At 33.5% G+C, this 12228-nt stretch overlaps 1 protein-coding gene across 5 annotated transcripts in view; it reads right to left on the minus strand.

Annotated features, from left to right (window-relative positions):
• VPS13A (vacuolar protein sorting 13 homolog A) overlaps positions 1-12228 on the minus strand; it is a 99901-nt gene that overhangs the window by 57979 nt on the left and 29694 nt on the right. For all 5 annotated transcript variants that reach the window (XM_052700747.1, XM_052700748.1, XM_052700745.1 and 2 more), the window contains exons 23-33: positions 10519-10657; positions 7777-7855; positions 6476-6648; positions 4871-5027; positions 4534-4613; positions 4247-4306; positions 4012-4168; positions 2078-2194; positions 1877-1980; positions 1241-1408; positions 279-586 (exon numbers count right to left, since the gene is read on the minus strand). In XM_052700747.1, the coding sequence (XP_052556707.1) occupies positions 279-586; positions 1241-1408; positions 1877-1980; positions 2078-2194; positions 4012-4168; positions 4247-4306; positions 4534-4613; positions 4871-5027; positions 6476-6648; positions 7777-7855; positions 10519-10657 (1542 nt within the window). The remainder of the gene's footprint in view (positions 1-278; positions 587-1240; positions 1409-1876; positions 1981-2077; positions 2195-4011; positions 4169-4246; positions 4307-4533; positions 4614-4870; positions 5028-6475; positions 6649-7776; positions 7856-10518; positions 10658-12228) is intronic.

The following is a 12228-nucleotide window of genomic DNA, read 5'->3' on the forward strand; positions in this document are numbered from 1 at the left end:
AACCTTCTCAATGCAGTGAATAACTCATAAGTCTATTATTCAATGCGTAGATTGCTATTTCTCCCAAATCATAATTTCTGGTTTGTTTGTTTTGGGTTTTTTGTTTTTTTGTTTGTTTGTTTTTACAAAATCTTTACTATTTGGCACTGTATTTCAAGATAATTGTGCATTCAGCAACGGCCCACCGTTAATTATTTTAATAACAAATTCTCAAAGCTCTTCTACTAAAATGTCCCACAAAAACTACATGAATTTGATAAATGTGTATGCTACATTACCTGTATAACTTCAGTTCACTCAATTTCACCGTCATAGAGTCAACAACAGGTGGGAGATTATATCGAGTCTTTGTTTTAGCAATAAAGAATCGGTTCTTTACAGTGATTAGACCAAGATCAGCCACCAGGACATTTGCAGAAACTGCTGATTGTGGAATTATCACAACAGGTGCTTTAATATTGATATCTAGTGCCAAACGAGAACTATGCTCTGCTAGCTCTTTCACACCTGTAGCTGCTTTCTCTGCTGCTTGAACTGTTGCCTCAGTAAGAGCTTCCTTGGCAGCTTGAAAATTATTTATAAAAGCCTAGAAAAAAAAAAAACCAAAAAACCAGAAATTGTGAGGCTTATCATAGTATTTTTATCTTAGAATTTTACATAAAAATATAAAACCACTCTATTTTAAATAGCAAATCATGTTAAGATAGATTTTTGCTACAGTTTTTCTGAATTCCTTCCCAGGATAACTTTGAAATCATCTTTCAAAAATACAATATACAGTATGTCTATATAAAAATAAATATCAATATTAAATATTTTGTAAATCAGATGGCAACAGACATTACCCTACAACTAGACTTGTATGATGTTTTAATTACACTTTCGGAGTACAAAGGATAGATTTAGTTGACAGAGTTTATGGAAGAGGCATTTATTTTCATGCCTTAATACTTATTTTCCAAAACTAAACAACCCTGAACAGTATGTATATCTCCAAGTTGCTATATCACTTAAAGAAATAGAAGCCTAACAATACTAGCAGATATTGTTGCTTAGGCATCCACTCTACAAAACTAGAGTGAAGTTGATAACCCAAAGACAGTTCCAGCAAAGGTTTTACAAGATTATGTAAGAATTCTTACACAAATGGACGCTATCCCATGTTGGATGCTTTATCATTCTATAGCCTTGGCAATGGCATTTCCATGTTAAAAAATTGCAAATGGAAAATTTAACTCACCAAAATAGAAGAGAAGAATTTGTTGACAAAGACTACTTGAATACAACCAACAGTTAAGTAAACACGATTGTCAACAACATCCATATTTGTGTATGCAATACCATCTGTAGCATTTACGTAAGATATCATTTTGAAGTTAAAGACTTCCTTTCCTGTGATATAAAGAGCCTGAGGAAGAAAAAATAGAGCATCTTCAATGTAAAAACTTATGCTAGAAAATACAAATTCTAGTGTAAAAGCTAGCAACTCACACTTTGAAGACATTTTTAATTTATATATCTTAACAATAAATGGAGAAAAAAAAAAAAAACAATTCTGAAATAGCTAAAAATATTGATTTAGAATCTCATAATTAATAATTATATTGACTGAACTTACTGAGTAATCAGAAATCAAGGTTCCACAAAATCAATTTTGGTGTAGCTCTTACTGGCTAGAGAGACAAATAAATTTCCTTATAGCAAACAAAACTATTTTTTACGTCTATTGGGAATTTTTAACAATAACGTTCATTTCCATAGCAGATACAGGCTGCAGGGATGTTTCAAAAACAGAAATTCCCAAACAAAAATTTCACAAATTTCAATTTTGCATTTATAAATCAGTCAGAAATCAGTGATTCACGGAAATGCATACCTTGTTATACAGTGCCATCTCATCAGAATCCACAATAACAATGTTCTTAAGTTTTGCAGTTATTTCTGTTGCCGTTTTTTTCATGATCACTTGGCTATCCAGACCTGTAAAAAAAAATAAATAAATAACAAAGAACACAAAATGTACAGGCTCCTCCACAAATACAGTTTTATACCTCTGTGATTTAAGTTTTGTTCCTACCTTCGATGTGAATTTCAGCTATTCTGTGTTTTTTCTCTCTAATAAAGACACGCAAACAGGATAAATCTGCCCAGATATTGAGGTCGATAACATCTTCGTACTTTGATTTTTTTGATGCTGTAGGAAATTTAAAAACAAACAAACAAACAAAAAAAAAAAAAAAAAAATTCTTGAAGGAGGAGGAAAAGATGTAAAATTTAATACCCATTTTCAAAATGCTAGTAGGTCTACAGTGTTGGGAAAACATACAGCACTCACAGTAGCAAGGACAGGAGGAGAATGGGCTAAGAAAAACTACTTTGTTGCTGTCCCTTACAAGTCTTTTCAGATTTTAGCTGTGCCTACTAACATTTTTAACATGAATAAGGGCAAATGCTGGAATGGACTTCCTAGAGAGGTGATTGATGCCCCATGTCTGTTCAAGAGACATTTGGACAATGCCCTCAGAAATACGTGTTAACTTTAGTTCAGTTCTGGAGTGACCAAGCAATTGAACTACAGGATCTCTATAGAAAGATTTTTATATGGATGATAATGATTTAATCTTGCCTGCAATAGTTTTATAAAACTACAAGCAATTCAGTATTTGCTTGCATTGCAAAATGGTTCGAAGATAGAGAAGTGCTGTATCTTCTGTTCACAGCTTAGTAAGTCACAGAACAGAACTTTTAAGTTTGCCGAACACCTTGTGTACACAAATGTACCTTGTATCCAAGTATGTCTTGGCATAACTGAAATTAAAAACCATCACAAATTAAAACAATCTTACACAGAAAAACCAAAAAATACAGTTAAATGGAAGAATTTTTTTGTTTGTTTTTACACCTTTTCTATTTTGTTATTCAATAGAGTCCTACAAAACACCTTCAAGGAATTAGCTGAGAAAATAGACGTTTTAACTAGTTGGTTGGTGAAACAATCACTAAACCATCAGCTGACAGATACTGTATGACTTTATTACTGCTTTTCCTCACATTCCACTCCAACTGAACTCTCATCTCTCCTAAGGCAAGTATTCTCTTCTTTGCCTGCTTCCCTCAAAAAATAAATATTACAAAGCCTATTTTCCTTTTGTTATGTTAATATCTTGTTTTGCCAGAGATCATTATTACCTCCCCTTTAATAATGCTTAAACCATTAACAAAGCTAATTTCATTTGACGGCATATGGGAAACAATTATGCAAACTCCATGAAATGATGTGCACCCAAAAGATTGCCTTTTCTTTGTCTAATATTTACCATCGCAATCTCATCAACTGATATAAGTGAATTATATTAAGAGCAACTCATAGCAAAAATTTTAAATCTCCCAGTAAGCTTAAATATTTTCATAATGGGAAAAAAAGATGGTGTGAAAAGTCATGAAGTTAAACTACTGAGGAAGTACAACGTTGCCTAGAATACACTCATATGTTCATGCTATGTTTTTCTAACTCAACCAATTCTTTACTTCCCTGCTTTTTGAAAGAATCTTTTATGTGTACGCACTGCAATGCAAAAATACATATCATATGTCAGAACACCACTGGAAATGCAATAATTATCAATTAGCTATTCAATACAGATTCTCAGAACTAAGTGAAATTAAGAAATTTAAGAAATATGCTTAGTACTTCTTCCTTATCAGAAAGTGTAAACGGCTAAAGCATCTATCTTCTTTAATTGATTAAATATTTTTTTTCCTCCACTACACTCTTCCAGCCAAGGAATAACAGTATAGTATTGCTAGTCTGTAACACTGCTGACCTGTTATCACCAACAAAATTAGAAAAAGCTGTGGATAAGTAAGAATAACTTAAAACAAAATTTCTCATCTCAAAAGTTTCTGACAAGTTTAAAAAGACAGAAAATAGGTTTGTTTTTTTTTTTTCCCTTGCTTAAATGAAGGAAGAGAAAGGAGCAAAAAGACCCAAGAAAGAATAAAGAAACGTACTTAATTTTTTAAGAACATCCTTTTTATCCTCTGTTTTTTCGTGGACCGTCTCTTCTGCAACTTTAGTTTCTTGTTTGGGTAGAAGACTATTCAGATAGTTCACAGCATTCAAGAGAGTCTCAGTATGCAAATGAACATCAAGAGATGAAAAGTTTACCTGAAAGAATAAATTATGTTTATCCAATGTACTCCTGTTTTAGGAACATTTTATTACATTTTTAAAAGGATATCATACCTTTATTTTCTGTAGAACGTTCTGATAGGCAGTCTTCAATTCTGGTCCATTAATATCAGCCTATTTCACCAAACATACAGATAAACAGGTGAAATAAGCAGGAGAGGTTTTCAAATTTCAATTTACAACTCATGATATTCAAGTTAATCTGTTTAGGGACTAGAACAATTTATGTGTACAACACTCAATATATTAAGAAATGAGTAGGTAAGGAAAAAAAAATTCTCAGAAATACTGTAGTTTGCGATTTATTTATGATTCAAGAAAGTAGTCTGCTGTTTTCCCACCTTTGTGTACTCCAGAGTGAGAAGATCATCTTCTACATTATCCAAAGTAGTAACTAAGTAAACTGGTTTCTCATTATCATCTTAAAAAAGAGAAAAACATGCATTACTTTTTTCCTAAAGAGATTTATGAGTTATCTAGAAATCTTTTAACCACTCAAATTACCAAACTACTAGTGGAATTATTCTTTTCATTTCTTTCCCCTCTTACCTTTAATCAGCACATGAATTTTCCTCAGCTGACAAAACCATGTCCTCTAGGCTTTCTAAAGACACTTTCTCAGCGTTGGTTATTTACAAATCTTTTTTTTTTTTTTTTTATTAGTACATAAACACTTACCCATATACTCTGGACACAGTAGGCAAATTTCATGCAGGAAAGCACTTGCAGTCATGTCAAATGTTCTTAATTTAAGTTCAGTGCCTAACCCTACAACCTCAAGCTGCAGCACTGGAGTCTCAGTATTGTCAGTAAGACGACATAATTTTATTAAGACCTATGAAAAAATACATTAATAAATTTAAGGAATTATCCATTTATTATCACCTATTTACATACATTTTACTGATAGGCATGTTGATCATTAAACTTTATGCAGAAAATGATCTAAAAAAAGAGTTCAACAAGGAGAACTGATAGAATACAGTTTTCTGCTATTTTAAGAAAATCTTCAAATGTGCATATGTGTAATATAAAGACATGCAATCTTCCTTTCCATATAACATTCTCTGCAAATAAGAAAAACTGGAACCAAATCTGACAGTTTTAAACAAAAAAAGCCAACAAATGGAGAGAGAGGCGATTCTTAACAGATTCATGTTGGTATCACTTTCTCAGAAATTATGAAATGCTAGAAATGTTTCTAGAAGAGAAGAATGTGAAGTACAGCATCTTAGACTAGCTCTTAAACAAAATCTTATTGTCATGTAAAATATACTAATCTTCAATTTTTTATATATATATATATATATATATTTATAAATGTAGTGCCTAAGACAACATGCTAGTTACATTAAAGCCTTTCCGTAAACCTTACACTAAAATGGAATTTGTAAAATTTAATGATTTTTTATAGTTTTCTTGTACAGCAGCAATAATATTGCCATAGCCAAGATAGTCTAAAGAAGCAATGTTTGTCATAAGACCACAACTCTTTATTAGACCAATTGCTTTAGTCAGTTGTCTTGCAGACAAATGTCTTACTTTTAGGTAAAATACTCCTTTTTCAAGTCTGGACATGTGAGAATAATACATAAAAGAAAACACATCATAGTGAATTTATGTTTGAGTTCAACAGAAACTGAGAAAAATTAGGGTAAAAATAGGGTACTTCTATGAGAGAAAACTTTAATGAGTCTTTCCTTCTGACCTCAGCAGCATATGGAGAAAAATAGATGTCAAGAGATGTCAAAGCACCTCCAGAAAACTGCATAGAGTACAACATTACTTCCCCCCACACCTTCCACTGATAGTTAGGAAAAGGAAGTTCAGTGACAAAATGAATTGGAAATTAAAGCAGTTAAGTCACAGAATGGCCAGGGTTGGAAGGGACCTCAAGAATCATGAATCTCCAACCCCCTGCCACATGCAGGGCCAACAACCTCCCCATTTAATACTAGACCAGGCTGCCCAGGACCCCATCCAATCTGGCCTTGACCACCTCCAGGGATGAGCCTGTTCCAGTACCTCACCACTCTCTCCGTAAAGAACTTCCCCCTGACATCCAATCTAAATCTTTCCTCCCTCAACTTGAAACCATTTCCCCTTGTCCTGCTAAGTCAAAGTCCAAGTCAAGACAGTGCAGACAAAGATGAAGAAAACAAAACTCTGAGTGCTCCAGAACAGAAACAGGGAGTCAATACTCCTTCAAACAGGAATTCATGAATGCAGCAACAGAGGAAGAGCTACAGTTCAGGTGTGCTTTGGAGAAAATTATAATTTTACCTCTGCTACTTCAAACCTCAGCTGGAGTTCAGTCATATTTTTCAAAGATTCTTGTTTATTTAGTTTTTTTCGTCTTGTGCTGCTAGCTCGTTTGAGGGATCCAGATGGACTTTCAAAAAATGGCACATCTTCCACAGGACTGCTTAGAGCATCATAAAATTCTTCTTCTGATTCTAAAGATTAACCGACAACAAAGTTACATAAGTATTTTAGATAACCACCATTACCTAGGATTCTTATGTTTGCATCTATAAATATTTAGATGTTTAAGTATGGGAAGACCACCTGCCTGTCACTTGGCAACCAGCTAAGCATGTTTCTATAATTGTCTCTGTTCCTGCCTCCACAACTTTTTACATGTACAGCTCCCACTATATAATCATAAATCACCAACAAGTTCTCATCAACTCCTTTGCCTGCATTCTATCAGTACTGGATATGCAGAAAAAGCACAGTGTCCCACAGTGTCTTCAGTGTGCACTAAAAGCTTAATATGCCTTTCTCCTGAAATGACTACTGGTTTCATGCAGTTTGAGTGAAATAAGAACTACTAAATCTTTAATCGGTTTGACTTTATTAGGGAAGTATTACAATGACAAATTACAGTGATGGACTTATAAGCCTTTTTCCTTTCACCTAGAAACCATGATAATTGAAATTTAAGACACCCATGGAACAAGTATCTTTCTTGAAAAAAAAAAAAAAGAATAGAGGACATGGAGTGATAACTTTTACACTTTAAAAACCTCCTGTAGTCTGGGAGATAGTAAAAAAATACGACTCATTTAAAATGATCACGCAGATGCATGCATAGTATAATATACAAACCGAAGCTGATTCACTCAAACTGGTTATTACTTTATCAAATTAACTGTTGCAGTATTCACTCTCATCACATTCTAATTTAAAGAAGTGAGACACTTTATATTTGGGCGTTTAAAAAAACTCATACAAGAAATGTGAAGAAGTTTCATATGTGTACACACACTGTACAGACACTGAATAAAGTAATTACATAGCAGCAGAAACAATTTGCTTAGTTGATAATTTTACTAGCGTTTGCAAACTATAAGGGCAACTTCAAAAGTAGTGCCTCCTATTCTATTTTATTGGACCATGATGTCAGAGGTGGATGCTGGTGGTACATCAGTAGAGGTCAAACTTTACTGCCAGTATCCTGCTACATTTTGTTGCTGTGCAACGAAGCCTGACAGAATCACATCTGACAAGGAATCACATATGAAATTAAAAACTTAATTTGAACTGTTCGCTAAACTGGACTTTAAAATCGACTGTATTACCTGACTCTGCAAATGAATGAAGATCCAGAACAGGAAGCTGTGATAAATGTGGTGCAGAAAGCACAGGCGATATTGCAGCCTGAAATGAAAGACACCATAACATTTTCTGCATGAATTCCTTATGTATGCTATACATGCACATATGCTACTGTGTAGAAAACTTACAAAGAAGTAAGTCTTACTTTACAATGCAGTCTTACACTGCAACAGAACATGTTATTAATAATTAAAAGGATGGGAAAGAATAAGGACTAAAGGCAGAATCAGTGAGTTTTACATATTAAATTGCTGCAGAAAGAATATATCTGAAAACAAAGAGAAGAGATTCAAACATCACGTCTCACAAATCATAAAATAAACAAAAAGAAGACACCACACAATAAATCAGGAAAGATAATACCTAGTACCTCACAAGATCAGAGAATGAAATTCCAAAGACTAGCTGCTCTTCATAAAAATCACATAATACTAGTGGTATTAATAAGAAAAAAAGTTATAGAAAACAGAACACCAGACAGAACTTGTTGCCAAGTTTCTTTGTGTATCTGGAGAAGCAAATTCTATCGGTATGAAATTGTTAGATACAGTTGCCTACAACCTAGAGAAGTAACTGAAAATATGTGAAATGTCACTGTTTTGCCTCTACATGGACAAACAGAAACAAGAACCTTCTCTCTACTTCTGAAAAGGAAAAAAAATAATGTTAGAAAAGGTAATCAAGCAGTTTGCTCAAGATTTCACATAGAGCCTTAGAAAGTAGAACCACTGTTTTGAGTTCATTAAAAAAGCACTCCTCTGCATGTTCCACATGCTTAGCATAGATGGACCTTGCACTGACTATTAAAATAAGGAAGACATGTTCACTGCTTGTACACTCACACTTGATTACTTTGGACTCTTGACAGTGCAGAGGACAGTAGTTCTGATACATAAGACCAGTCATACTTTTTAGTACATTTAGTAGCTCTCGGTATCTTACAGAAATGAAGTGCTGTGCCAAATAAATTCATATCTTTGAAGGAACACTGTTTTCAACAGATTAGCAATGCCCCATTTTTCATCTTACTCTTCACATTTTAACAGTCTTTCCAGTCTTTCCTCCCAGTCCTCAACCTACATAATTTAGCTTACTCATTGTATTGTGAATGATACATGCATTGAGTCTGGCAATTGTGTCTCATCTGTAAGACTCTGACTTTGTAAAGAGAGAATAGGTTGTAAGACTTAACTCCACGGTATCAAAATAATAGAAAAAGTCTTTTACACCAAAGCAGAAGAACTTCAAAAGTGCAAAACTGTAGAAAGATTTGTTCAGAAGTGTCACCTCTTTTCGCACTGCAATAACAATTTCTCTACTATTTCAAGTTTCACACCCCTTATTCTTGAATTTTTTTTTCATTGATTAGTAGTACAAAACAGCAGAGATTATCATATCTTTTAACTGAGGATACCAATAGCACATGAAGAATAAAACAGTAGGTCAGATCTAGCTAGAATATTCACGTTACCACTTAAAAGATTGCAGAAATTACAAAGCTTACTCTGCATACATTTTCAATAGGTATGCATGGCTAGTCATGTGTATGTACTGCTATTGAATGTTATGCTAATATATCAGCCAGAGAAACAACACCAGATGTCACAGCAGTGGCCATCAGGAAAAAAAAAAAAAAGAATAATTTATATAATAAATAAAGATGGAAAGATAATTTTGAAATACCCTCCAAAAAAATATCCCTCGAAGTAAACCATTATTCATTCAGAATCAAGAACACAGAAGATTAAACAGTAATAGCAAGTAGTATTTAAAAATCACACGATCATAGATAGCCCGGTTTTGTCTTTGATATTGATATGTCATAATAGGACTGCCTTAACAATATATAAACAAAGCCAGATCATGCAGATTAGAGTGATGATAAAAAGTAGCAATTTTGAGTTCATTTTCTAATATTCTTAAAGAATATCAAAAGTTAAAAATACACTCTAGGCAGTCTTTTGACTCAAACAAACAAACAACCATAAAACACTGATTCCAAATGTTTTCACTAAAGGAAGGAAGTGAGGAATTAGGGACAGAATTCACTCCACATTTCTAACCCTTACAAAAAAACAAGACAGAACTGACCCTAACACAAGAGTGTTAACTGAATAAAGGAAAGCTATGAGGGGCAGTGAAGTCAGCTAAATTAAAGGATTAAGAGATATGATCTTCATTAAGCAAATACTGTTCAGCCAACATTACCCACAGTTAGGTGTTACTTTTATTTTTGTTTTAAAATTGAACTGCTGCTCATTCATACAAATTTGCAGACTTTTAAAAATTGCAAAGTTTTAGCTATTTCTTTCTCAAAACACAACAGCTGAACCCAAAGTCCGTAATACTAAAGAACATTTGTAAGTTTGAAGGTAATATTGAACTAACATTCAACTAAAATAAGTACATACACTCAAGGCCAATCAGAATTACAAAGTAATTCCCAGAGTAGTAAAAGAACTAATTAGTTGCACATTTTTTAAAACAAAACAGCAACTTGGCAGCTATTCAATAACTATTAACTAAAGATCATAATAAACACATACTAGATAATAAGAAAAATTTCTATGACTTCATAGAATTGGTTATGACCTTTCAAGAGGTGCAAAACAAATACTTTATCTCCACTTCGTTCTGCTCATTTGATAAATGTAGAAATTTATTTTTCCAATTAACATCAATGAAATAATTTTTAAAAACCTTACCTCAGTTATTTTTGGTGGAGAGCTGGTAGCAGGAGTACTTTCTGCTTTAGGAATGCTATCAACTAGCTCCAAGATGCTTTTCAGCTTTTGGTCTGATATTTGGACAGAAAGTAAAGGCAACTGTCCAGACAGCTTGAACCTGTTAGACAATCATTGAAAACTGAAAAACATTTCATTGACATTTCATATTCATTTTCTTCTGAAATACACTGCATGACTTCCTTAGCCAGCCTATTACAATGCATTACCACTCTGAGAAGAAATTTTTCCTAGTATGTAATCTGTACCTCCCATGACACAACTTGAAGCCATTACTCATCCTGTCACTGGTACTTGGTGGTACAGTAGTAGAGGCTGAACCTTCCTGCCAATATTGAGACATTTTGTTGCCATGTAACAGATGGCAGCAGAGGGCAGCCTGACAAAACGGCATCTGACATGGAAGTGCATATGAAACAAAAGTGTGCATTTGAAGTTTTCCGTGTGGAAAAAATGGCACCCACTAACATTCATCAACATTTGCTGAATATTAATGGAGACCGAAGAGTGGATGTGAGCACAAAGAAAGTTGGATGGCATGGGCAATGTTTTCTGAGCAATGATGCTCTCATAGAAGCTGTGAAACAGTGGGTCACTTCCACTGATGCAGATATTTATGAAAGCAGTATTATGCAAACTGTTGTTTATAGACTGTGAAAATGCATAGTCAAGTTGAAAAATAGAGTTACATAGCTGAGAATCTGCTCTATCTGATAGTATTATTGCGTTCATTGTATCTGTTGTAGTTTCCATGGAAAGAACTAGGAAGTGTTATACGTAGAGCAATCAACATAGTACTAATATGTTTGAATTGTGAGAGTTAAAAATTAACCAAAAATAAAACATTCGTAGTTTCAAATGACTGTAAAATATATAACTAATATGTAAAAGCTTATCATGCAACCATAATAGGATGTACTTGTACAGATGGTAATCAGAGTTCACTTTTTTTTTTTTAAATGAAGCTTTTCCAGAGCTTCAGGAAAGAAGCAGCAGCAGTGAAGTTCTTAAAGAAGAGAAAACTTCCACAACTGGGTAAAAAGGTGCTGTCCTAGTCATTCCAGGACTGGTAGGTTACCTTAGACTATTGTAACATAATCTACAGAATCCATCTGGAGACAGAATTAAGCACAAAATGAAAATTTAAAAAATTTTTAAAAAATCAGTCTTTATGAACTCCTGGTATCGATATGCTAGACTGATTTTTTGTTTTTGTTTATGGTTAAGAAAGTAGTTATGATCAGTAGCTCACTATGGTATATCTTATTGCAGCCAAACATTTGCACACAAAATAGTCACTCAGAAAGAAGCACTAACTGATTTCTAAAATACACCACTTCAACAGCAGAAGCAAAATTTTCAAATTTCTAGACATGGGAAGAAACCACATGCTGTCATGTAAATGATCATATGAGAATATGAAACACAAATAATATTCATTACGGAAAAATTTTTTTGAATCATCTTTAAAAGAGATAAGCAGCCAAAAGACTTATCTGCTAGTCATGACAGATAGGTGGTAATAAAATATGACACTCAATAAGAGCAGATGCTTTGTAATCTACTTCATACCATTACAATCCAATTATAAAACTACATTAAAACAACAGTTTCTTACATGACCACAGAAATGACAACTCAAGCTTGCTTCCCATCCTTTTTTGTTTCCCT

The sequence above is a fragment of the Tympanuchus pallidicinctus genome, unplaced genomic scaffold, assembly GCF_026119805.1.
Source record: "Tympanuchus pallidicinctus isolate F22 unplaced genomic scaffold, pur_lepc_1.0 scaffold4, whole genome shotgun sequence".
NCBI lineage: Eukaryota > Metazoa > Chordata > Aves > Galliformes > Phasianidae > Tympanuchus > Tympanuchus pallidicinctus.